We start from the raw sequence: 25,891 nt of genomic DNA, 5'->3' as shown, positions 1-25,891 counted from the left end.
TATCATTGAGTGCATAACTTTTTTCCCTTAGAAAATAATCAGTCAACACTATAATTAATGCTTTCATGATTATATTATTTAAATATATATAAGGGTTATTTTAAATAATTAAAATTATAATATTATATAAAGAAAAAATAGTTTTCCGAATGTATAAAAAAAAATTACTAAAAGTCAAATAAAAACTTATTCTAAGCTAAGTGGAGTGTCTAACTTTTTCCCAAATGTCTTCTTTGACTAACAAGTTCTCCTAATAAATAAGTATTTATACGCGTGTTCAGGAATCAAACATTTGACTAAATATTTAAAGAGTCAAACTATCTACGAGTTCTACTAACCATTGTTCCTGTAATTATCAAAATATTTTAATTTCAACTTTGTTTGATTACTTTCATTCATTATTTTTTATTTTCATCCTCGGAAGTTATCATCAATGAGTCAACAAGGAAAAAATTATTTTACTTGTAACATGCTTGTGGAAGCCCTCATTTGAAATTCTTAATTCTAACACAGATTTGTCACAATCACAAAACTTGGAGAAAATAATGGGTTCCAAGTTCTCTCCATCTCAATCTTATTTGTCTTCAAAGAAAATGTGTTTTCTTATCTATGTCTTGCTCATCTTTCTACCCCTCCAACTCTTTGTACTTTCATTAATGAAGAATCAAAGAGACTCTGTTATCACCAGCAAAGACAAGCTTCAAGTGGAGAACACAAGACCGGTTTGGTTTGACATCATAGCAAAAGACATCAACATCAGCAAAAAGAAGATCAAGATAGGTCTTGTTAATGTTGATGCAATAGTAGACAGTGACATACCTGAACAACTAAATGCACTTCACCCACAAGTAGAGATTACATCTATTCATTTTGAACGTGTCAATGAGAGTTTGAAATGGAATGACTTTTTTCCTGAGTGGAACAATGAAGATGAAGAGAAATATTGGGTTGGATCCAAATGCCCCAACATGTCATTGATACCTGATCGGGCGGATCACGAGAGCGGGGCTGCTGATCGAGGAAGTGAAGCCGATGTGCTGGGTTGTTGAACGGACCCGGGAGGGGCTCCTGCAAGGGACTCCAATGCCAAAGTGAGTAGGGGAATCGAGTAAAGGGGTAGCTGAAATTGGAGAGAATAACGTACCTTAGAGTGAGTGAGCTGCCCCCCTTATATACAAGTTGGAGTATTAGGGTTGGAGCCATGCAACGTCATGCATGGCTCGTACTGGTGGGTCGAGGGCCGTTGGATCCCTCTGCTCCCTCTGCGATTTGCAGTGATCCAACGGTTTAGATTGCCTAGGGGGCCCACCATCCAACCACCCTAATTCCGTAGGGTGGTTGGCTTAGGTCAACCCCTAGGTGGTGGGGTCCATGTCCTCGGGCTGGGGGTGAGCGCCGTCCCGCTCGTGGTCGAGTCCACTCGGGTGATTCCCTTCTCCTGGTCGTCCCAATTGGGCCCCACTCGGGTGATTCCCTTACCTGGTCGTCTCGCTCGGTGACACCCTTTCCCTGGTCGTCCCAGAACAGTAGCCCCCTAGCTCTAGTCCACTGAGGTAGTGGGCTAGAAGCTTCCGGTCAGGTCCTCGTGGATTTCCCTACGCCCTTTGGGTCGGTCCCTGTCAGCCCTTACCGGAACAGTTGCCTCCCAGCTCTGTCTCACTGCGTGAGTGAGGCGTGAGCTTCAGAATCTGCACGTACGGTCGTGGGGGACGATCGTCATCCCCTTTGATATGGGACGGTCGGAACCCCCCATGGACCCCGGGAAGGCCTAGTGGGACGACCGGCCCATCCATGGTCTTGGGACGGCGAGGTGGCCCCGAATCCATACGTTTCGTAACAGTAACATGAAGTGACGTTTTGGCGGTGTCATTAATGCGTCTGACAAGAAATGGCACGCGTTACGTCGTTTCATCTCCCCTGCTGACGTGGCGGAAGCTGATTGGGTGGTAGCTTTCCCGCCTCCCCTAGCGTCATCATTACAGACGTAGGGTTTGGTGAAGCGTCGCTTCCCATTCCTAACTTTTCTTATAAAAAGGGGGCAGAAGGGGTTTCATTTGCGTTTTTCCCATTCTTCTGCACCTCAAGCTCTCATCTTTTCCTCCTTTGAAGCTCTCCATTCCGACGTCGTAAGGCGCAGCTTCCCGGCGGTCGTCCTTTATTCCCCGGTAATCGTCCTCTTCTTGTTACTTGGTGAGTTCTTCTCGACTTCTTCCGCATTTTATTTTCTTCTTCTTCTTCTCGTCTCGTCCTCTAGGGGTTCTTAGGGTGCGTCTTTGCGGGTGGGAGAGGGTTGTCTCTTCCCCCCCGCGCGGCGAAGGGACGGTCCGTGGGCCGGTCCTCCGGCACTGGGTGTGCTCTCCCTGCCGGGGACAAAGGCGGATCCTATTGGTTTTCCCCTTTGAGTCGTGGTCAATAACTTGAGATATTGAAACGACGCTTTCCCCTGTGCAGGTTTAAGCATGACCGGAGCCGAAAAGAAAAAGGGCAAAGCGGTCGGGGGAGGCTCCAAGCCGAAGATGAGCAAAGATGCTCCGAAACGGAAAAAGATCGATCGAGAAAAGTGGCCTCACTTGGAAGGTGACCGAGCGCATTTAGACGACTGGTGTCGGGAGATACTGGGGATCGAGTCCTGTTACGCTAATGAGGACGAGGGGCACTTCCGGCGACAGTATTATCTGTCCGAGAAGCAGATCGGTCCAGGGCATGACGTTTTTGCGCCTGGCAAGAAAGAGAGGCTCCCGCAGACCCCCCCATTCGGCATCTACATGCATATTTATACCATGAAGAAGGTGAAGGTAAGGATGCCATTAACCGACTTTCAGGTTTCCGTGCTGCGGCATATGATGGTGGCGCCCTCCCAGCTTCACCCCGGGGGCTGGGGTTTCGTGCGCGGTTATGAGACCGCCTGCGCGCTTTTTGGGCAGGTGCCGTCCCTGCCCCTTTTTTTTCATCTTTTTGCGGTCGCCCATACCCAGGGTCACGGTGGTCACGGCATGGTAACTCTGAGGACGGTGTTCCCGATCTTCAAAGCCTTTGCCGATTCGTATAAAGACTTCAAGGACCAATTCTACCGGGTGGCGCCGACCTCGCCGCCTCCGTTCTGGTGGTTCGAGCCGGGACCAACGGGTGGGATGCGGGCGCGGTTCCCACTGGCCTGGAACGCGACCCACTATCGGGAAAAGATGACCTCATTCAGTTTCTCGGACTAGGGGGCTCTATCGACGGTCGATTTGGAATTCAAGCGGTTGATGATGGGCGCCATTCGTTATGTCATGGAAGGGGACAAGAAGGTCCCGGTTCGTCCCCTTCGATGCTATGACCTGTGTACCTACAACGTTCGAAGGAACGCTAAGTTGCTACGTAAGCTACTTATTTGTAATGCCCTTTCCCGTTGCCTTTTCCCATTTCGAGTGCTAATGTTGTTTTCATCGTTGGGCAGGTGGCATGGCGGACATTGACAGGACCTTGCTGGACGCGCTGCAAGTTGAAGACGGGCAGTCCACAGACGAGGAGGCGGAACAAGGGACTGATGCTGTCCAGGGGGAAGAGGGGCATGTTGAAAATCAACCCCAGCCCGACCGGGAGGATGGGGGCGGGGCCGTAGTTGGAGGGACCTCCGATCCCGTCCAGGAGCAAGGACGATCGGTTTCTGAGGAAGAGGGTACCCAGGGCCCGACCTCGAAGAAGCGCCGAGTGGATGACCATCAAGATCATGCTGATGGTGAAGTGCAGGGCTCCGACCCGGAGCGGGCAGTGCCCGTCACCGTGGTACCACCGCCTGAAAGGCTTTCCATTTGGGGTCCTAGGGCTGGCAACTGCCGGGAGCACCTGGCGCAGATCGACGAACTCGTGCTGACGGAGAATGACCAAAAGTACTTGGGCGATCGGGAGCCTGCCGGACTCCTTAATTACGTTCTCCGTGCCTCGCTCAAGACTGCATCTGCTGTCAGGTATCTCCAGTTGTCAACCATTCCGGAACTGGAGGAGCTCAGGGAGAAAGTTGAGAAGGATGATCAACTGATATCCTCCATGAACAAGGAGCTGGAAGAGGGGTGCTCTGCCATCGAAGAGCTAAGCAAGTCGCTGGACAGCCTGAAGCTTGAGAATGAGCAGCTGAAGAAAAAGGTTCAAGACGATGAGAAGGCTCGTGAAGATCTGGAAGGGCGACTGAAGTCTGCGGAGGGGAAAGCTGAGACCGGCGCGGCTCGTGTGAAGGAGGTAGAGGCTGCCTTGCTGAAAGAGCGAGAACAGGGTGCGGCCGTAAAGAAAGGGTTTGAGGTCAGGATCGCCTCTCTAGAAGCTGACAAGAAAAAGCTGACGGCCACCGTGTCCAAGATTAACAAGGCTTCTTTCAACAATGCGGTGAGTCAGCTTTCAGTTGTTAACCCGGGCCTGGAGACCGGTCCGGTCGGGTATCGAAAGGTGGTCTCCGAAGGCCGGATCGGAACTGTGGATTCCAAGGGGAAGTTTACCCCAACCTTCCCGGAGGAGAATGCCCCTTGAGGGGGTTGTAATTTTTTTTTTTTTTTAAAGTGTTCTGAGCCGTGCGGGGCTATTGTAATCGTTTGTAATGACAATCAATGTTAATGAATGCACTACTTGGTTTGCTTTAGTTCCGATCTATATTATTTGACGCGCTCGGTTGGGTCTTGTTATTGTCCCGGTAGGACTTTTTATTTTTATCATTATTTTTTTTTTGTGCGGTCGTATGGTCATGGTGCCCCGAGGGCTTTAAGATTCCATGCCCGTGGGTCCCTTCGTGCCCAACGGGTCTTTTGATTTGTTGTGTCCGGTGGGTCTTTTAGTTTGGTGCCCGGTGGATCTTTTATTTTCGTGCCCGGTGGGTCTTTTAGTTTGGTGCCCGGTGGGTCTTTTATTTTGTTCCGATCGGTTCGATGAAAATAGCTAAACAAAACGCTCTTGCTTGATTCATTAAATAACGCAAGTATGCCCGTCGGTTACAAGAGGAGGATTGAAAGTAGCTCCTTGATCCTAGACTTAAGAAAATGAAAGAAAAACAGAAAACCGATTCCAAACGTTTGATTGACCGCGCTAGCTGTAGTAGCGGTTCAAGTTGGTGGCATTCCAAGTGCGGGGGATTTTTTCGCCCGAGAGCTTCTCCAACTTGTAGGCGCCGGTGCCGGTTGCTTCAGTTATTCTGTATGGGCCTTCCCAGTTGGCGGCCAACTTGCCTCGCTCGGTTCCTCGGGCTCCGATGCTGGCGTTGCGGAGGACTAAGTCCCCTGGTAGGAACACGCGGTGGACGACCTTCTTGCTGGAGCGGATGGCTGCATGCTGCTTCGCGATCAACTCCCTGCAATTGGCAACGGCTCTCCTTTCGGCGAGAAGGTCCAGGTCTTCATTGATGAGTTGGTCGTTCTGTCCCGGGTCGTGGCCCATGGTACGAGCGCTCGGCTCTCCAATCTCTGCTGGGATCACCGCCTCTGTGCCGAAAGTTAGGCGAAAGGGGCTCTCCCCAGTCGTAGAGTGCGGCGTTGTGCGGTATGCCCAAAGGACATGATCGAGTTGCTCTGCCCAGTTGCCCTTAGCGTCGTCCAGTCTTTTCTTGAGCCCTCTAAGGATTACTCGGTTTGCCGCTTCGGCTTGTCCGTTCGTCTGGGGGTGCTCCACAGAGGTGAAGTGGTGCTTGATGTGGAGCCCGTCTACGAGCTCCTTGAACCCTTGGGAGGCAAACTTTGTGCCATTGTCGGTAATAAGTACTCCAGGTACCCCGAATCGGCTGATGATGTTCTTGTAGAAGAAGCGTTGTATGCGGGCCGAAGTGATAGTTGCAAGGGGTTCTGCTTCAATCCACTTGGTGAAGTAGTCTACCGCGACGACCAGATGTTTCAGCTGTCCTGGCGCGGTTGTAAAAGGTCCCAAGAGGTCCATTCCCCATTGGTGGAAAGGCCAAGGGGAGACCATAGTCGAGAGCCGTTCGGGTGGGGCTAAGCGGTGGTCGGCGTGTTTCTGGCATGGGTCACAGCGTTTAACGTGGTCGGCTGCGTCTTTCTCCAGGGTGGGCCAGTAGTAGCCGGCCCGGAGGACCTTTCTCGCCAGAGAACGCCCGTCGAGGTGGTGGCCACAGCTGCCCTCATGGATCTCGGCGAGCACATACTCTGCTCGTTCCTTTGATAAGCACTTAAGAAGAGGAATGGAAAATCCTCTCTTAAAGAGGTCTCCGTTCACCAAGGTGTACCAGGAAGCGTTCCTAGTCAGCTTCTTGGCTTCCGACTTGTCGGGTGGTAGCCAGCCCGTTGTGAGGTTCTTAACAATAGGGGTCCTCCAATCGTCGTCCGTGCCAACGCTCAAGGTGTGGATTCCAGTGGATCGGTCGGGGCCCGCGATGTACGGGAGGGCCAGTGTGCCCTGAATGACTGTCCTGTTCAGTCCGGGTTTCCCGGTGCTAGCCAGCTTTGCTAGGGTGTCCGCGCGGTCATTTTCAGCTCTTGGGACGTGGCGGAACTCCACCTTACGAAAGGTGGCAGCCAACCGCTTCAGGTGGGAGAGGTATTGTTCCAGAATCGGGTCCTTGGCCTGCGCCTCCCCGTTAGCCTGTGAGACCACTAGTAAGGAGTCGCAGCAGACAAGTATGTCCTGCGCCCCCAGGTCCCGCGCTGTCACCAGACCGGCGATGCAAGCTTCATACTCAGCTTGGTTGTTAGTGGCCGGGAAATTAAAGCGTAGCGACTGTTCTACGATCATCCCTGAGTTGCTTTGTAGGACGATCCCGGCACCGCCCCCCTCTTTGTTGCTCGAGCCACCCACGTGGACGACCCAGGAGATTTCCGCCGGCGGGTCTTCTTCGCTCGTGAGTTCGACCAGGAAATCTGCTAGGACTTACGCCTTGATCGCCCGTCTGGGCTCATATCGAATATCATGCTCGGAAAGCTCGATCGACCAACCCACCATTTGACCGGCTAGATCCGGTTTATGGAGGACTTGCCTGACCGGTTGATCTGTGCGGACAATGATGCTATGAGACTGGAAGTACCTTCTGAGTCGCCTGGCCGTGGTTAGGAGGGCGAGTGCCACTTTTTCGAGCATTTGATATCTTAGCTCAGCTCCTTTGAGCGAGCGGCTGACGAAGTAGACCGGAAGTTGGGCTCCCGCTTCCTCTCGTACCAGCACGGAGCTCACAGCCTTGTCTCGGACAGCTAAGTATAAGTATAGGGGCTCCCCTGGCTTTGGACTTGATATGATCGGTGGGGAGGTGAGAACCTCTTTCAGCCGGGAGAAAGCCTGTTCGGCCTCTTCTGACCAAGTAAAGTTCGCTCCTTTCTTTAGCAGGGCATAGAGTGGTAAGGCTCGTAGGGCAGCCTTCGGGAGAAACCGTCCGATTGCTGCCATCCGCCCCGCCAATTGTTGGACTTCCTTGACCGTCCTAGGGCTTTTCAGTTCTACAATAGCCTGGCACTTTTCGGGGTTTAGTTCAATCCCACGATTGGTGAGCATATATCCCAGAAACTTCCCGCTCTTGACTCCGAAGGTGCATTTTTCGGGGTTGAGGCGCATGTTGTACTTCTTCAGCTGTTCAAACACGCCGGCCAGATCGGCTGCATGATCGCCCCCCTTTGGTGTTTTCACGATGATGTCATCAATGTAGACTTCGACCGACTTCCCGATCAGCGCCCCGAAGATTCTGGTCATCATTCGTTGGTAGGTGGCCACTGCGTTTTTCAGGCCGAATGGGAGCATAGTATAGCAATATGTCCCCCGATCGGTTATAAAAGCGGTCTTCTCTTCATCGTCTCTGTACATCGGAATCTGGTTGTACCCAGAATATGCGTCCATGAGGGACAAGTATTCGTACCCAGAGGAGTTGTCCACCAAGGCATCGATGCTGGGGAGGGGGAAGGGATCTTTAGGGCAGGCCTTGTTCAGATCCGTGTAATCCACGCACATCCTCCACTTCCCGTTGGATTTTTTAACCAGGACCACGTTCGAAAGCCAAGTGGTGTACTTAACTTCGCGAATGATCCCGACTTTCAGAAGTTCCGTTGTCTGTTCCTTGATTGCTTCCTGTTTCTCCGCGCTCATCTGCCTCTTCTTCTGGGCCACTGGTTTGAATCTACGGTCTACTGATAGCTTGTGACTGCAGAATGCTGGGTCGATGCCCGACATATCTTCGGACGACCACGCAAATAGGTGTCCGTTACTTCTCAGAAGGGTCTCCAGTCGGTTGGACAGATCCTGAGGGAGGTCTCGCGCCAGTTTGGTGGTTTGCTCGGGGCCACGACCGATCTGGACTGGTCGTGCTTCCCCGTCCGGCTTAAGACGTTGGTCCTCTCTGGATTGGTCTACTCGCGGATCGATGTCCGTCAAGCACGCTCCTGCTCAAAGATGGAAGTTTTCGACCCTTTTGCCTCGGTCGGGCTCTTTCCTCTTGCGATCCTCTCGCGCCAATCTGCAGCTAGAGTTATAACACCCCCTGGCCATGGCTAGGTTTCCGCGTACGGAAATTGCCCTACCGGCCCACGGGTATTTCAGCATCAGGTGGTGGGTGGAGATGATGGCTCGGTAGACATTAAGGCTTGGTCTGCCGATGATGGCGTTGTAGGCTGTTGGGCATTTCACCACTAAGAACCGGGCTTTGATAGTCCTGCAAACATTAGGGTCTCCTAGGGAGAGGTATGCATCAAAATATCCTAACGGTAGAACTCTGTCCCCAGTGAAACCGATCAGGTCATGGTCATAGGGGATCAGGTCTTTCACAGATAAGCCTAGGGTTTTGTAAGCATCATAAAACATAATGTCAGCAAAACTACCTGTATCGATGAGTACTCGCCGTACCTTACCGTTTGCGATGAGGGCTTCTACGACGATCGGGTCGTCCTCCTCGCCGGTGTCTGTGCCGTAGTCGTCTTCTGTGAAGGTGATGGGAACTTTCTGCTGCGGCGTACGAAGGGAGTGAGGACGAGGTCTCCCAGCGGCTGACATGATAACTCGTGTGCTTTTCTTCCGACTGTTGTTTGATGGTCCACCTGCTGCCCATCCTCCCGCAATCGAGCCGACGTCGACCAGGTTGGTCCCGTGGTGGCGTCGTACATCATCTTGGTCCCGCCGGTCTGGAGAGCGGCGCCGATTCGGACTTCGACGGCGTTCGGGACTCCTGCGCCGGTCGGAGGTTCTATGACGGGGGCTCCTTTCTCGAGGAGGTGTACGTGCACGATTCCTGGGGGGGTCCTGGCCCGGGCCCTGGGTGGGGTGGGTGATCGTCTGGTAGGTGGCGAATGCGGACGAGGGGGGTTGCCCGAGGAGATGGCAACATACTTTGACAATCTCCCGATTCTAACCAGCTCTTCCACCTTGTCTTTCAGATTCAGACATTCGTCCGTGTTGTGACCGGGGCTGTCATGAAATTCGCAAAACCTCTTGGAATCCAGCTTATCCCCCCGTGTGAGTAGCGGGGGGGGGGGGGGGTTTGTCCCTGAGGTCGGTAGAGGCTCTCTCCCGCAAGATGCGGGAGAGGGAAGAGTTCAGGGGGGTGTAACTATCGAACCTCTTCCGCTTCTGCTTTTTCTCATCCTGGCTCTTCCGTCGCTGTTCGCGATCGCGCTTAGGTTCACCCGGGTCTCGGGTTTTCTCAGAGGGTCGATGGCCTGGGTTTTGATTGGTGGACCTTAATGTTGCAGCCTCCTCCATGTTAATATACTTCTCTGATCGGGCCTGGAATTCCTCCAGCGTCCGGGCCTTCTTTCCATCCAAAGAAGTTAGGAAAGGACCTGGCCTAAGTGCTTGTCGTACCAAGATCAGGCGGACCTGAGGGAGGAGGTCCGGAATGTCTCCTGCTTCTTTGTTGAAGCGGTTAAGAAAAGCCTTCAGGGATTCATTCTCGCCTTGCTTGATCAGAGCCAGAGTTTCTTCTGACTTCGGAATGTTTCTTACCGAGGAATACTGGGTCAAGAAGTTGGACATGACCCCTTCCCAATTGTGGATGGAGTTGTTGGGGAGGTTTTGGAACCAGTTCATCGGGCCCTTCCCCAAGCTCATCGGGAAGCAGCGGCAGTAGATCGGGTCAGTAGCCCCGGCGTACTGCATGGCTCCCACGAAGAAGTTGATGTGCTCCGTCGGGTCAGAGTCACCCTCATAGAGCTTCATTTTGGGCCTTGACCACCCTGGGGGGAAAGGAGTCGCCATGATGTCTGGAGAGAGTGGACCATTGATCGTTTGAGGTAAAGTCACCAGGGTGCCATGTGGGCGGACCGGGTCCCTGAGGGGTTCCCTGGTGGAAACGGGGCTCCTCCGTCCGGAGTAACTTCTGCGCGGGGAGTGGTACCTGCGGTGATGGGGGGGTTGATTCACGGCCCTTTCAGCGGTTTGTTCTCGACCATGACCGTTGTTGTAGTCTGACGGGGGAGGTGGCCTCCTTCCCGTTTCCCCCTCCTGAGAGAACACCGGTTCTTGTCTAGAGAGATCTTCCAGTTCCTCCAGCTGGCGGAGGCGCGCTCGAAGGGCGCGGATCTCGTCACGAGTGTTGCGGGCCTGGACATTGCGCTCCTGCCCCTCCTCAAGAGGATGTTCCTCCTCCATCGCCCTAACCCGGGCCTCCAGCCTGCACAGGGCTTCGTGCGCGGCATGGGGGGTATGGATCCCTGCCTCCGGGGATCGTCCCCGAGGGGGAGTCGGAGGGGTAGTCCTCTGGGGCCGGGGGGAGTGTTGGTGGTTCACGGATTCGTCCAGAGTCTCCACATGACCCTCGGGGGTTCGGTTGAAACGGCAAGAGGTCTGTCGGGTTTCTACCATTGTTCGTTGCTGCTGCACTTGTCTCTGACGGCACGTGGTGAAGGAGAAGTTTACTCGATCCCCACAGACGGCGCCAAATGATCGGGCGGATCACGAGAGCGGGGCTGCTGATCGAGGAAGTGAAGCCGATGTGCTGGGTTGTTGAACGGACCCGGGAGGGGCTCATGCAAGGGACTCCAATGCCAAAGTGAGTAGGGGAATCGAGTAAAGGGGTAGCTGAAATTGGAGAGAATAACGTACCTTAGAGTGAGTGAGCTGCCCCCCTTATATACAAGTTGGAGTATTAGGGTTGGAGCCATGCAACGTCATGCATGGCTCGTACTGGTGGGTCGAGGGCCGTTGGATCCCTCTGCTCCCTCTGCGATTTGCAGTGATCCAACGGTTTAGATTGCCTAGGGGGCCCACCATCCAACCACCCTAATTCCGTAGGGTGGTTGGCTTAGGTCAACCCCTAGGTGGTGGGGTCCATGTCCTCGGGCTGGGGGTGAGCGCCGTCCCGCTCGTGGTCGAGTCCACTCGGGTGATTCCCTTCTCCTGGTCGTCCCAATTGGGCCCCACTCGGGTGATTCCCTTACCTGGTCGTCTCGCTCGGTGACACCCTTTCCCTGGTCGTCTCGCTCGGTGACACCCTTTCCCTGGTCGTCCCAGAACAATACCAATGCCGTTATTAACGCCCACATTGAAGAATTACAAAGATCTCAATGTTGTGATGGCCATGGTTCCATGTGGAGAAAAGGAAGGAATTAGGGATGTGTTTGGGTTGCAAGTTAATTTGGTGGTGGCTAATTTGGCCGTGGAGAATGGGTGGTTCACTGAGTCAGATAGTCATAGGAAGGTGTATGTTGTGTTTGTTGGATCTTGTGGCCCCATGGTGGAGATTTTCAGGTACATTTATACTCACTTTCTCTTTAATCTCATTTTCATCCATTTTGTTTTCATGTACCTCACATTTTTCTTTCTCTATTATTTCCTTTCAGGTGTGATGACCTTTTGATGCATCAAGGTGAATATTGGGTGTACAGGCCTGATCTGAAGAAGTTGAAGCAGAAAATGCTTATGCCACTTGGTTCCTGCCAAATTGCTCCTGGTTATTCAGAAACAGGTATACAAGTTGGAACTCCCAAAATAATTATATATTTGGAGGGGTTGTCATAATTTTCTAAGCGGAATTTGTTTTATCCTCAAGGCATAGAGTTATGGAGATACCTGTCAAATACTAAAAAAATTCCATATGCATTCCCTTTCAATATACAATCACACTTCATCTCACTATTTTTACAACACCAAATCCACGCACATTGACCAACAAAGTGTTGGTTTAGTGGTTGGTGAGCTAGAGTTCTTGTTAGGAAAGACTGTCATAGTTTTCTGAACGAGATTAATCTTGTCCTCAAATAGTAGAGACAATCGTCAAATACCGCAAAAAGAAAATCCACATATATACATTCCCTTTCAAAACTCAATCACTTAATTCTATAATTCATATCAATCATGTAAAAGATCAATATTGGTAGATAGTATGTAGTGTTAATGAATCATGGATTATGGTTTGCAGGTAATGAGATATGGAGGCAGCCTTTTCTACCACAATCATCAGATCCAATGAAGCACAATAACACCATAGACATCCCAAAGCTAGCTTATGTAACTGTCCTTCACTCCTCAGAAGCTCATGTTTGTGGTGCAATAGTTCTTGCACAAAGCATCCTTCAAACAGGGAAAACCATCTTTCAACCAATAGATCTACTACTCCTAGCCGATGAATCAATCAGTCCTGAATCCATAAGGGGTCTAAAAGCTGCAGGGTGGAAGGTCAAGCGCATTCAACATATCCAAAATGCTAAAAATAATGCATATAACTATAGCAAGTTAAGAATATGGCAACTTACCATGTATGACAAAATCATCTTCATAGATTCTAACTTGTTAGTGGTGCAGAACATGGATAGTTTATTCACTTACCCTCAATTATCAGCTTCACCTAATGATAGGCGTGCTTTGTTTAACTCCGGACTATTGATAGTTGAGCCGTCTCATTGCATGTTTGAGTACATGATGAATAAAACTTCCAAGGTAGTGCAAGGTGATGACCAAGGTTTTTTGAATGAGATCTTCACATGGTGGCATAGGTTGCCATCAGGGGTAAATTACTTGAAAAGTGCTTATCAATTAATCAATGAAAAGTATGAGGTTCTAGAGGATGTGTATGCAGTACATTATTTTGGTTGGAAGCCTTGGATGTGTTATAGAGATTATGATTGTAATTGGGACTTGCAAGATCATCATGTGATTGCTAGTGACACAGCTCATCAGTTGTGGTGGCAGGTTCATGACACCTTGCCAAAGGAGTTGCAATCTCATTGTGCACTTACAAGGCAAATCAATGAAAGACTTGTAAAGATGAGAAAATTAGCAAAAGATGCTAGTTTGCCTGATGGGCATTGGAAAATTGAGATTAAGGATCCAAGAAAAGATGAAGCATCATTTAGATTAGATTAGGTTGTTGTAACACTTGGGATTCTTTGTATGCTCAAATTAGCTTTAAGTGTTGAGGATGAAGTTTATTAATTATTAGCCATCAATCAAATAAAGTAATAAACAAGAGCATCACGTCTAATATATTTGGATAACTTGTTCTTGCATATCATCTTTTAATTTTTTAATATTTTTAGAAATTGAAGACAATTCCAAAATCTGGTGAATCCTCACTGGTGTCTTCTTCTAAAGGAAAAAAAACTGTAAGAATTTAACAAAATTGTTTGGTAAACCACATTACATGTGTGGACACCTCGACATAGCACGTTTGTGGCTGTTTTAGACCATCACAAAATGCGTTTTTCTAAATTTTTTATTTTGTAGCTGTCTAAAACTGTCATTAACAAGTGTTTGAACACCGAAAGGTAGGGTGGCCCGAGAATCACCGCTGAAAATTTTATATTCAATCAAAAGTCGCTTAAAAAGTGACTGCTTGAACCCTTAAATTGAGAGTTCCATCCTTAGAAATTACACTTTTAAAAAACTACCACACTCGAGTCTAACAAAATTGTTTCAAACCCACATGTTATAAAAACATGAACGTGTCAGTCTCCTTGAGTCAAATAACAGTTTCAGTCTCTACGTGTTTCTTTCACTCACACATGACGTGACCATCACACCATCACAACCAACTAGTCACTGTCACTCACACCTACCCACCGATCGGAAAAACCCGTCTCACCGGCGATTTTAGGGTTACGAATGGCGGAGCACCACCGGAAGCTCACACTGGATCGGAATTGGCTTGTAGCCAGGTCCACGGAGGTCGAATTCACCGGCACTCAGCTCACCACCACTCACCCTCCAACTTCCCCCTCTTCCCCATGGATGCAAGCTCTCGTTCCTGGAACGTAATCATTCTCTCCATTTCCCCCAATTTTCATCATATCACACTACTGTAATTTGCAATTTCTTACTCGCTTTGCATTTGACTTGGCTCCATAGTGTTCTGGCTACCTTGGTGAAGAACAATCTCGTGCCTGATCCATTTTATGGACTTCAAAATGAAGAAATCATAGACATTGCTGATTCTGGAAGAGAGTACTACACATTCTGGTTCTTTACAACTTTTCCCTGCAAGCTTGTATGTATTGTTTTGAAATTGGCATCATTTCATTTAAATTTCATGTTTGCATTGAACTTTGATGTTTGAAATTAGTTTTGATGTTGATGGAATTAGTTTTCAATCTTATTTTGAATCTGAATTGGTGGTTTCTAATTTGGGTTTTGCAGTCAACTAATCAGCACTGTGATCTGAATTTTCGTGGAATCAATTACTCTGCTGATTTGTATTTAAATGGCCACAAGACGATCCTACCGAAAGGGATGTTTCGAAGGCACTCTGTTGATGTAACTGATATTCTTAATCCTGATGGTGATAACCTGCTTGCTGTTCTTGTTCACCCTCCGGATCATCCTGGCAGAATTCCTCCTGAGGGGGGGCAAGGCGGTGATCATGAGGTTGGAAATGCATAATGCTTTAACTAATTCAATTCTATTACATGAATTCAACTGTTGCAAGACTTGAGAGAGAAAGAGAAGTGATGCTTGAGGAATATCTAATTCATCTTTTTTTGGTTTGTTCTTTTGTAGATAGGAAAGGACGTGGCCGCGCAATACGTTGAAGGTTGGGATTGGATGGCTCCTATAAGGTGACATTGCTATTCCTAGTAATGGTGTGTGGTAATTAGCTTTCTGTTTCATAAACAATATATTTCGTGTCTCTGAACTAAAAGCCTATCATTCTTTTTCTAGTTTGATTGACCAATGCCAGGTATACATTATGAAAAATCTTGAGCATTTTAGGCATTACCTATTGACTATTTGAAATTCAAAGAGATTTGAACTATGGATAGGCCATGTAAAGCAAAATGTATCTCTATACTTAATGCAAGTATTAAATTTGATTGCAGAGATAGGAATACTGGAATATGGGATGAAGTTTCCGTTTGTGTTACTGGGGTGAGTTGAATTAATTTTAAGTTCATTCCAAGATCTCTAGTTTTTTTAATTCACTTGAGGATTTTCTGTTTGACCAATTATTGAAGCCTTTCATTTATTTTTCCCATCCTTATTGGTCCTAATCCTTCTGTAATTCATGGGTAAATATTGTTGAACTCCAAATCTGGTCATGCATTGGCTTTTATGAAATATACTTTGGGGACAGTGGTTGAGCTGGACCAAGTATTTCGAGAGTGTCAAATAGTTAGGTGATATATTCTTAAAATTTAAAAAGTCACATATAAGTAGTAACTCATATAGTAATTTACTACCTTTAATGCAAAAGTAAGTGCAGAATGAAGTACATAAATTACATGACAAAGGTTACTATCGTCCTTCTCATATTAACTATTTTGTACTATTTATTGAGAAGGCTATGCAAGAAAACCATATACGCCATTACATGTTCCCTCCTTCCTTTAAAATCTCCGGCACTGTTTGGGAAGTAACTTAACTGTCTTGAAAACAAAATCAGGATATTGCAGGCCAGGCCAGCCCCCCCTAAAATATAAGCCACTTTTTGGGGCGTCTCCTAGATGTCTGAAAAATAAAACCAGAATAATGCAGAGGCATGAGCTAGACATCATGATATTACAGTCCTTACAATCACTAAATCTGATCAAGCATTCTCTGGAGTAGTTTTTTTATTGATGATGGTGCTTCAAGCTGTTCCTTGGCAGGATGATTTCATTGTCTGTTTTTTTGGTGCAGCCTGTAAAAATAATTGATCCCCACTTGGCTTCAACATTTTTCGACGATTATAAGAGAGCATATCTACATATAACAACTGAATTGGAAAACAGGAGCTCCTGGACTGCTGAGTGTTCTTTGAGTGTCCAAGTGACAATGGACCTCGAGGATAGCATTTTCTTAGTAGAGCATCTTCAAATTCAAACTCTCTCAATTCCTGCAAAATCACGGGTGGAATATACATTTCCCGAGGTCAGTGACGGTATTCATAGTGCTTATGACAAAGTTTAGTCTGTTGTGTTTACACCTTTAGCTCTTGTAGAAACTTAATCCTTAATTCAAGTGCTAATTGTCTGAGTTAACAGCTTTTGTTCTACAAACCCAATTTATGGTGGCCCAATGGAATGGGTAAGCAATCTTTGTACAATGTTGTGATTAGCGTCGATGTTAAAGGATTTGGTGAGTCTGATTCATGGAGCCATCACTTTGGATTCCGCAAAATTGAGAGCCATATTGATGATGCTACGGGTGGAAGGTATTGTAATTTGTCATATTTCTTCATGTTATAGTTGTCCATGATTTACTTAGTAGAACAAATTCAATCTCTAAAGTGTTCGGTATATGTTTTGCTGCATGTCCTATTTTATAGGCTGTTTAAAGTCAATGGAGAACCCATTTTTATTCGAGGGGGTAACTGGATATTGTCTGATGGGTTACTGCGGCTTTCGAAGAAGCGATATAATACAGATATCAAGTTTCATGCAGATATGAATTTTAACATGATTCGTTGCTGGGGTGGTGGACTGGCAGAAAGGCCAGAGTTTTATCATTATTGTGATTACTATGGCCTTCTGGTAAGCTGCAGCCTGTATCAGATCCTCATTTGTTTTTACTTTTTAACTTCATGTTATCATTTTTTCTGTTATATTTTTCTAATTAATTTATTGCATTAATAATGCTTTGCTGTGTGCATATAGGATCATGATTCTCTCATGTTAAAGTTTCACATGACATTATATGCTTTGCTGTGTGCATATAGGATCATGATTCTCCTATGTTGAACTTTTGTGTCTATCTCTCTCTAGTCTCTACACATGTAATAAATAGGTTTTGGAACTTGTGGATATCTACATAGAGAGATATGTAGACAAATTTTAACATAATAATCCCATGACATCAGAGGATTCATTCCCGTGCATATAGGGTTTGTTTATTTTCTGTGCTTTCTCTATACTTTTGTGGGGATACAGAAGTTTGTATCAACTTGAATGACTCAATCATAATTATTAAAAGCAGGTTACTTTATACATCTCATCCTCGCTATTGAATATTTAGTCACTTAATTTTTGGGGTCTATTGTTGGGCAGAGTGAGTATTTGCTCCGGATCTTCTTTTTCTAAAGTCCATTGTTTTGTCTAGATTTATTGAGGATGATTTTTCACTGGTCACTTTTTGTTACGAGATCAACTTATGATGTTGAGATATCCAGTTCCTTTGGACAAATACTGTATGATCTCTTATTTTCTGAGAAGTGTTTTTTAAGTGCTGCTTTTGCTACAACTATACGAGACGGTCACGGTAGATTTAAGTGGTTTAGATGCTTATACAGCTTTACCTGATAATCCTTGGTCCCATCCATTAATTATCATAGGCTCTTTAAGTTAATATTACATTAGTGACTGTATTGGTTTTGAAAATTGATCACGTTACTGGTATACATTTTGTAGGTTTGGCAAGAGTTCTGGATTACTGGAGATGTTGACGGACGTGGTGTCCCAATATCTAATCCAAAAGGTCCGCTGGATCATGACCTTTTCTTGTTTTGTGCCAGAGACACAGTCAAGCTTCTAAGAAATCATCCAAGTCTTGCCCTTTGGGTGGGTGGAAATGAGCAAATTCCACCAGATGATATAAACACTGCTCTGAAGTATGATCTGAGGCTGCATCCTTATTTTGAAAGTACAGATGAACATAGCAAACCTGTAGGAGACTTGTCCCCAATGTTGAGAGATCCCAGCCAGTACCTTGATGGCACACGCATTTACGTACAAGGTTCAATGTGGGATGGGTTTGCTGATGGGATGGGAAACTTTACTGATGGTCCTTATCAAATTCAATATCCTGAAGACTTCTTCAAGGACTACTTCTATAAATATGGATTCAATCCAGAGGTTGGTTCTGTGGGAATGCCAGTTGCTTCTACCATAAGAGCAACAATGCCTTCAGAAGGATGGAAGATACCAGTGTTTAAGAAACTTTCCAATGGATATGTAAAAGAAGTTCCAAATCCCATATGGGAATACCATAAATACATTCCTTATTCAAACCCTGACAACAGTGACAAGGTTCATGATCAGATTCAACTTTACGGTGATGCAAAAGATCTTGATGATTTCTGTTTGAAGGTTAGTGAAACTTTCATCCTGGTCATGATGGCAATCGTTCACCTTCCTATTTTTGCTGTTCTTTTCTTGAAGTTATCTTATTTGTTAAGATATAATCTTCTCAGGCTCAACTTATTAACTACATACAATATAGAGCTCTTCTGGAGGGATGGACTTCGCGTATGTGGACTAAATATACAGGTGTATTGATATGGAAGACACAAAATCCTTGGACTGGTCTTAGAGGTCAATTTTATGATCATCTACTTGACCAAACAGCTGGTTTCTATGGTTGTCGATGTGCTGCAGAACCAGTTCATGTGCAGCTTAATCTGGCTACATATTTTATAGAGGTATGATTCCTAATTTTCTTTGCAATTTTTTACATGGTTCAATTATGAAAGAACAGTTCCTTAAAGGTTATGTATCATTTTACCTTCCTTCTTAAAACAGGTTGTTAATACTACATCAGAACCATTGTCTGATTTAGCAATTGAAGTTTCAGTGTGGGATTTGGAAGGGACACGCCCATACTACAAGGTACGTGAAAATCTCTTTTTGCTGCCAAAGAAAGTAGCACCCGTAGGCCAGATGAATTATCCCAAGTCAAAAAATCCGAAACCAGTCTACTTTCTTCTTCTCAAACTCTATGACATGTCTGATCATAGAATTATATCTAGAAACTTTTATTGGTTGCATCTTTCTGGTGGAGATTACAAGTTATTGGAGCCATATAGGACTAAGAAAATACCTCTCAAGATAACAACGAAGGTTTTGCTTGAAGAATCCACTTATAATATTCAAGTGCATGTGACGAACACTTCGAAAAGACCAGACTCTGAAAGCTCTACATTTGAGCACAGTTCAAGAGCTATGCTAGACTCAATGGAAACTGTGCATTCTGGGGCTGCAAAAGAACATGACAGTGGTTGGTTCAAGAGGATTATACACAGATGTTTTGCTGGGAAAAGTGATGGCTTGAAAGTTTGTGAAATAGATGGACATGATGTAGGTGTTGCTTTCTTCCTTCATTTTTCTGTTCATACTTCAAAGAAGGACTACAAGGAAGGAGAAGACACAAGAATTCTTCCTGTTCATTACTCAGATAACTACTTTTCACTGGTCCCAGGAGAGACCATGCCTGTTAATATATCCTTTGATGTCCCTCAGGGTGTCACTCCTCGAGTTGTTCTGCATGGCTGGAATTACGAGGGAGGACAAACCATTCTTGAAGTTGTGTGATATAGTCGCACTCAACCTTGTAAAATGAAAAAGTCTGTTAATAAATAAATGCACGAGGAAGAGATACCCTTGCAATAATCTCTGTAATTGCATGTTAATGAAAATAATTTAAAGTGTGCATTTCCAATGGTTTGTCATCAAGTCAAGTAACTTTTAGTTTAATTAAAATAAAATCAATCTAATATCCTTAGGTTGACAAATTAATAATCATAAATTTGTCATCGAAATTCTTTAAAATGTGTTTTAATTTTAATTTTTTATAAAAATCTCGTGGTAATGTCTCTTTTATATTTTGTCCTGTACTATTATTTGTTATAAAAACCTTTGTAGAGTGCATTTTTAGAAAATGATAGTTAAACACAAGCATGTTGCACACACTCACCCGACACATGTAATATTTTTTTTGGTTCTAAAACAACCACTAATGTGTCAATTTATATACACAACTACTTTTTTTTCAGCAAAAATGGTCGAACAAAGAAAAAAATACTCATATTACTGAGCAGGACGTCAGTTGCATGCAGGGACCAGCCGAGATTAACTCCTAAGCATGAGCGTCAAGGTCTCCTTAAGGAGGTTGCCAATCAACTAAATTTTATTGGATATGTGAGAGTTAAAGCCGAAACTTGTGACCGGTTGTGCCAAGTGGGCATAAAAATACCTTGAAAATGGTAGGTATTTTTGTGGCTTTGCATATTACCGGCGGTTTCAGACTGCTGATTGGGTGCCCGCGTGTATTAGCAAACTGTTCGCAGGGTATATATTCAGTTTCAAACAGAGTTCTTCCCCCGCTCTATCAACCTTTTCATGGATGAAATCCGGAAGGAAATTCAACACCCATCTCCCTTCATGGGTAGATTCTCTCAAATCAAAGGCACCAATTTCCCAATACCCATTTCCTGCAACCTCAGAATCTGTCCTCAACCATGCACACTTAAGCTCTCTTCTCTCAGTTTGCGGAAGAGATGGAAATCTTCACCTTGGTTCTTCCATCCATGCCCGCATCATCAAGCAACCTCCATTTTTCAGTTTTGACAGCTCCCGACGCAATGCCCTTTTTGTTTGGAACTCTCTCTTGTCAATGTATTCGAAATGCGGTGAACTGCAGGATGCCATCAAGCTGTTTGATCGTATGCCTGTGAGAGATACCGTGTCGTGGAATTCAATGATTTCTGGGTTTTTAAGGAACAGGGATTTCGACGCGGGTTTTAGGTTCTTTAAGCAAATGAGCGAGTCGAGGACGGTGTATTCTCGATTTGATAAAGCAACTTTGACTACAATGTTGTCAGCTTGCGATGGACCGGAATTCTCTAGTGTGAGCAGAATGATTCATGGTTTGGTATTTGTTGGTGGTTTTGAGAGGGAAATCACAGTGGGGAATGCTCTTATAACGTCATATTTTAAATGTGGCTGTTTTTGCCAAGGAAGGCAGGTTTTTGATGAGATGATCGAGAGGAATGTTGTCACTTGGACGGCTGTGATTTCTGGTCTCGCACAAAACGAACTTTATGAGGATGGTTTGAGATTGTTCGCCCAAATGCGTGGTGGTTCAGTGAGTCCTAATACTTTGACATATTTGAGCTCGCTCATGGCTTGTTCAGGTGTACAAGCATTGGCGGAAGGCCGCAAAATTCACGGCCTGCTCTGGAAATTGGGTATGCAGTCGGATTTATGTATTGAAAGTGCTTTGATGGATTTGTATTCAAAGTGTGGAAGTTTAGAAGGAGCATGGCAGATTTTTGAGTCAGCTGAGGAACTCGATGGGGTTTCCTTAACTGTAATACTTGTAGCTTTTGCTCAAAATGGATTTGAGGAGGAAGCTATCCAGATATTTACGAGAATCGTGACATTGGGGATTGAAGTTGACGCCAACATGGTGTCTGCTGTTCTTGGGGTATTTGGTGTTGGCACTTCTTTGCCTCTTGGTAAGCAGATTCACTCTTTGATCATAAAAAAGAACTTCAGTCAGAATCCTTTTGTTAGTAATGGACTTATTAACATGTACTCCAAGTGCGGAGAACTGCACGACTCACTCCAAGTGTTTTATGAGATGACTCAAAAGAATTCAATTTCATGGAACTCAGTGATTGCAGCTTTTGCTCGCCACGGGGATGGTTCCAGAGCACTTCAATTTTATGAAGAGATGAGAGTGGGGGGTATAGCACCCACAGATGTTACATTTTTGTCATTACTTCATGCTTGTAGCCATGCAGGCTTAGTTGAGAAGGGCATGGAGTTTTTGGTATCTATGACTAGAGATCACAGATTAAGTCCCCGGTCAGAGCATTATGCCTGTGTTGTTGACATGTTAGGCAGGGCAGGACTTCTTAAAGAAGCTAAAAATTTTATTGAGGGGTTGCCTGAGAATCGTGGTGTACTGGTTTGGCAAGCATTGCTTGGTGCTTGTAGCATACATGGTGACTCTGAGATGGGTAAATTTGCGGCTGATCAACTAATTTTAGCTGCACCAGCTAGTTCAGCTCCTCACGTTTTGATGGCAAACATATATTCTGCTGAAGGTAAATGGAAAGAGAGAGCAGGTGCCATTAAGAGAATGAAAGAGAAGGGAGTGGCAAAAGAAGTAGGTGTAAGTTGGATTGAGATAGACAAACAAGTAAGTAGTTTCGTTGTAGGGGACAAGTTGCATCCGCAAGCTGATATTATATTCTTGGAATTGTCTAGGTTGCTCAAACACCTGAAAGATGAAGGTTATGTTCCTGATAAAAGGTGTATCCTCTATTACTTGGATCAAGATAAGAAAGATTAACCATTTCATTTATCCTGACTATTCATTTTCTACTGAGAAGTGAGAACCTATTAATGTTTGTCCATTATGGGGCTACTAATTCACTTAAATTAGTCTGAATCTCCTTGCGTTGTGAATTTGGAATATGCGTGTGCGTGTAATTTAGCGTCTGAGCTAACGCAAACGTCATTTCACTTATCTCAAGGTATCAACGGAGAAGTTAGAATTTGTCACGTTAAGTTTAACGTGGATCGGAGAAGCGTGATTTTAACACGTTGACTTCAATGGAAATCCAAACGCTAATGCTACTTCTAAAACTTTTTTTTTGTAAAGAGGCAATTTTTAATTTAAGTTTTTTTTTTAAATTATAATTTTTTTAACCTTAAAATAAGTTAACCCATATTTGATGAATATACCTATATGTTTTTTCCAAGAGCTTCATTTATATTATCTCTTCATTGGATATGATCATGTAATTATGTAGTATCATGTTAAGATTAAGGTTCAAAAATCTAGTATTATTTTTGGATAAGAAATCTCATTAACATAGTCAGAAGAAAAGAGCACAACACAAGTGGCAAACCAAGGTCCACATAGTAACAAAAAATCTAAAATGGAAGGTGAGCGCAGTATGCACCACAGTGACAACATTAGTAGTAAGAATGGGATCATTGTCGTTGTGTAGCTTGAGCTTAGGAATAACACCTACGTTTGGAAATAGAACTTTGCCATTGTTTGTGAAGAAGAACCTGCCAAGAGCGTGTTGCAGTTGCAGAGGCAGAGACAGAGACGATGCTCCTCTGTCCACTGCTTCTGCTTACGCCGTCCTTGGAGTGCAACATGGCTGCTCCGGCGCCGAAATAAAAGCTGCTTTTCGAGCCAAGGTACCAATACCAACATCAATATTTTCCATTTTCATTCATTGAAAACTGAAACTTTGTTTGTTTCTCTGTTCACACAGGTGAAGCAGTTCCACCCAGATGTCATTAGAGATGAAAATGATAGAGATTCTGATTCTATGATTCGCCGTGTAATTGAAGCATACCGGGTGGGTACTTGTTCTTTCTTTCCATTCACTGCCAACATATATATTATATAGCTTGGTAATCAATTTTCCATCTTCATAGTTCTTTCTTGCTGACTGCAGATGCTATCCAACTTAAGCCCCTCACAAATAATTGAAGGGTAAGCCCTTTTAAAACACAAACATATAAACTTCTTTTACATTTTAGTATTGGAATTCTTCAGTGTCTCAGACTCAGAATGTTGTTTCTATTTTCCTTTCAATTACATAGAGATAGCTCTAACTTGGGGGTTCTTCTCATGATCCATAACCTAACTCCGCATTGTTTTTTACATTAACTGCATGATTTCTTTTGTAATGCTGACATTTGGAGCTTCATTTTCAGGGAATGCTTAGATCCCTTTGACACGCCAGAGTGTGAAGCTTTTGATCTTTTTGTTAACGAGCTTTATTGTGTTGGTAAAGGTACCATGCCTCTGAACTTTAGTTTATGGTTTTTTTCCCTCTCCCTTCTTGTAGGCATTAGCAGCCAGCACTAACGGTTAGAATTATTTTCTGCAGCGTGTTCAAATTCCTGTGTGGAAAGAGCCCCTCATGCTTTCACGTATGTCTCTTCAACCGGAACAGCTCGTGCATCTTCTCAAGGTTGTCTTATCTAAAATTCATTTTCTTGGTTTTGAGCAAGGCATTCATGTAAAGATAGGCATGTACATTTTCTGTAGGTTTAAAAAGTCTTGTGCAAATGACATTTTTCATCTCAGTTTTCTTATAAATACTGTTATCTTCACTAAATATTTAAGGTCGCGGGGAGGATTACCAAGTTCAACAGGCTGTTGGACAGTGTCCTAGAAATTGCATTCATTATGTTACCCCATCACAAAGAATTCTCTTGGAGGAGCTGCTTGATAGGTGAACCTTATTCATCCCTTTGTAAATGTATTATCGGATGTCCCTTCGGGGAGGACATCCGATAAAATGTTTTATTTCTCTTATAGAACTAAAAGGATACAAGGTTGCCTGATTTTCCCTTTTATCTCTGCTAGCATATAACATGTTACGGTCCTTACGGAGATCAAGATTCTCTCATGTGGAAACTTCACATGACACGATCATGTTAATATGTTGGGTCTAACTTTCTCTTTGTACCAATTAAATAAGTGAGGCCTCTAGATGTTTATGAAGAGAGAGATAGCTAGACAGAAAAACATGAGAGGATCTTAATCCAACATATCACTGCTCTTATGATAATTTTGTTCAAATGCTATCATGTCCAACTGTCCATTCCAATGATCTCTTATTTCCTTTTGGTTGATGTTGCAGCATTCTAGATGCCCCTTATGATATATCAGCTGAGGCAGACTTGCTCTACTCACTCATAACTAAAGCTAAGTTTGAGAATAACAGATACCAAAAGCCAAAGAAGCAACCCAAAACTTCAACTCAGCATGTGGATTGGTTTTAGCATTTAGATAGCCAGGGCAGCAACTGTGCCCATATCTTCACTCCCCAACCTAAAGTATAGAGATTGATGAGATGTGGTTCTCAATACTACTGATAAAAGGCATTGCAAGATTATCAGCTGCTCAATTTTTGGCTTCACTTTATCCCATCTCCTTTCTCATTTGGCAGGTAGTGGTCAATTCATGACAAGGTACAAAGGTTATGTAACACGATATATATCTTGCTGAGTTAGAATGCAAGATGCCTATTTTACTTGTGCAAGTGAGTGTTAGAGGGGCTTTTGTTATGATTGATCATGGATGAAATTACTTTTGTAAAATTAATTATGGTATAAGTTATTTGGGTGTGAAGATTTATGCTTGAATACATCATCTTTTTTTGTCTAAAGTGAGTGAATTTATTTAATTGATTTTGGAAATAATTATGCATTGGGCAATTATTTGAAATATATTGAACTTGTTAAAATATGATATGGAGTTTGTTATTCTTGAAGAGCTTTTGTTTGAGTCAAAGAAAATTATTTTAGGAATCCATGCTAGAATCTCGTAGTCAGTGGAGGGGTATCTTAGATGAATCTAGTTATTTGGTTCTAAGCAACATTTTAAAATTGGTCCGAATATTAAGAAATTGATGTACCAAAAAAAATATATTAAGAAATTAGTCTTGTTAAATTTTAAGTTAACATATTGCCATCATAAATTATATCTTGTTAGCCATTTTTTGATTAAAATATATTTTTATTAAATTTGAAGTAAAATATATTTTACTTTTCTTATTTATTAGAATTTTTAAAATTTGGCTGGTTCTTACTAAAATGTCGGTTTTAACCCGGTTCAACTGCTTCTTGATTGGTTCTGAGATATTTTGATTTTTCTATTCAAATGAACTGAACACTTGTCCAGTTTCCGATTGAACCAGTCGGTCAGTCCAATTTCCAACGTTACGAGAAGCGTATCTACAGGGCCGGTCCCGACATTTTGGAGGCCCTGGGCAAATAATAAAAATTGGCCCCTAATAATTTTAACGTTCGAAATTTCATCAGAACCATTATGTTGGTTCGTT

The 25,891-nt window shown here is 44.5% G+C and overlaps 4 protein-coding genes across 4 annotated transcripts; all 4 read left to right on the top strand.

The window, feature by feature from the left end:
• Window positions 1-656: 656 nt before the first annotated feature.
• On the top strand, window positions 657-13,245 carry LOC130726785 (putative UDP-glucuronate:xylan alpha-glucuronosyltransferase 4). Its single transcript, XM_057578095.1, has 4 exons — window positions 657-943; window positions 11,383-11,631; window positions 11,724-11,848; window positions 12,302-13,245. The coding sequence occupies exons 1-4, from the start codon at window positions 657-659 to the stop codon at window positions 13,243-13,245; spliced, it is 1,605 nt and encodes a 534-aa protein (XP_057434078.1).
• Window positions 13,246-13,834: 589 nt separating this feature from the next.
• On the top strand, window positions 13,835-19,725 carry LOC130731197 (mannosylglycoprotein endo-beta-mannosidase-like). Its single transcript, XM_057583414.1, has 11 exons — window positions 13,835-14,132; window positions 14,227-14,365; window positions 14,515-14,742; window positions 14,875-14,933; window positions 15,195-15,243; window positions 15,994-16,224; window positions 16,338-16,507; window positions 16,622-16,826; window positions 17,700-18,377; window positions 18,482-18,709; window positions 18,810-19,725. The coding sequence occupies exons 1-11, from the start codon at window positions 13,984-13,986 to the stop codon at window positions 19,596-19,598; spliced, it is 2,925 nt and encodes a 974-aa protein (XP_057439397.1). The 5' UTR covers window positions 13,835-13,983; the 3' UTR covers window positions 19,599-19,725.
• A 438-nt stretch (window positions 19,726-20,163) lies between these two features.
• Window positions 20,164-22,429, top strand: LOC130731195 (pentatricopeptide repeat-containing protein At3g05340). The gene has a single exon (XM_057583412.1). The coding sequence runs from the start codon at window positions 20,410-20,412 to the stop codon at window positions 22,363-22,365; it is 1,956 nt and encodes a 651-aa protein (XP_057439395.1). The 5' UTR covers window positions 20,164-20,409; the 3' UTR covers window positions 22,366-22,429.
• Window positions 22,430-22,933: 504 nt separating this feature from the next.
• LOC130731196 (uncharacterized) lies at window positions 22,934-25,216 on the top strand. The gene is made up of 7 exons (XM_057583413.1): window positions 22,934-23,228; window positions 23,306-23,392; window positions 23,492-23,529; window positions 23,754-23,833; window positions 23,930-24,013; window positions 24,169-24,277; window positions 24,689-25,216. Exons 1-7 carry the CDS (start codon window positions 23,007-23,009, stop codon window positions 24,828-24,830), a joined length of 762 nt encoding a protein of 253 aa, XP_057439396.1. The 5' UTR covers window positions 22,934-23,006; the 3' UTR covers window positions 24,831-25,216.
• Window positions 25,217-25,891: the final 675 nt, after the last annotated feature.

The sequence above is a fragment of the Lotus japonicus genome, chromosome 1, assembly GCF_012489685.1.
Source record: "Lotus japonicus ecotype B-129 chromosome 1, LjGifu_v1.2".
Taxonomy (NCBI): Eukaryota; Viridiplantae; Streptophyta; class Magnoliopsida; order Fabales; family Fabaceae; genus Lotus; species Lotus japonicus.
This window is presented reverse-complemented; position numbering and strand designations above follow the sequence as displayed.

Bases quoted from the DNA above. Each gene is read 5' to 3' on its own strand.
- LOC130726785 (XM_057578095.1), top strand. From the start codon at position 657: ATGAAGAATCAAAGAGACTCTGTTATCACCAGCAAAGACAAGCTTCAA. The intron at 944-11,382 runs TTGGGTTGGATC...ACACCCTTTCCC, and splicing joins AATGAAGATGAAGAGAAATA to TGGTCGTCCCAGAACAATAC. The intron at 11,849-12,301 runs GTATACAAGTTG...TATGGTTTGCAG, and splicing joins TCCTGGTTATTCAGAAACAG to GTAATGAGATATGGAGGCAG.
- LOC130731197 (XM_057583414.1), top strand. From the start codon at position 13,984: ATGGCGGAGCACCACCGGAAGCTCACACTGGATCGGAATTGGCTTGTA. The intron at 15,244-15,993 runs GTGAGTTGAATT...TTTTTGGTGCAG, and splicing joins TTTCCGTTTGTGTTACTGGG to CCTGTAAAAATAATTGATCC. The intron at 16,225-16,337 runs GTCAGTGACGGT...CTGAGTTAACAG, and splicing joins TGGAATATACATTTCCCGAG to CTTTTGTTCTACAAACCCAA.
- LOC130731195 (XM_057583412.1), top strand. From the start codon at position 20,410: ATGAAATCCGGAAGGAAATTCAACACCCATCTCCCTTCATGGGTAGAT.
- LOC130731196 (XM_057583413.1), top strand. From the start codon at position 23,007: ATGGGATCATTGTCGTTGTGTAGCTTGAGCTTAGGAATAACACCTACG. The intron at 23,530-23,753 runs GTAAGCCCTTTT...CTTCATTTTCAG, and splicing joins CCCTCACAAATAATTGAAGG to GGAATGCTTAGATCCCTTTG. The intron at 23,834-23,929 runs GTACCATGCCTC...TATTTTCTGCAG, and splicing joins GCTTTATTGTGTTGGTAAAG to CGTGTTCAAATTCCTGTGTG.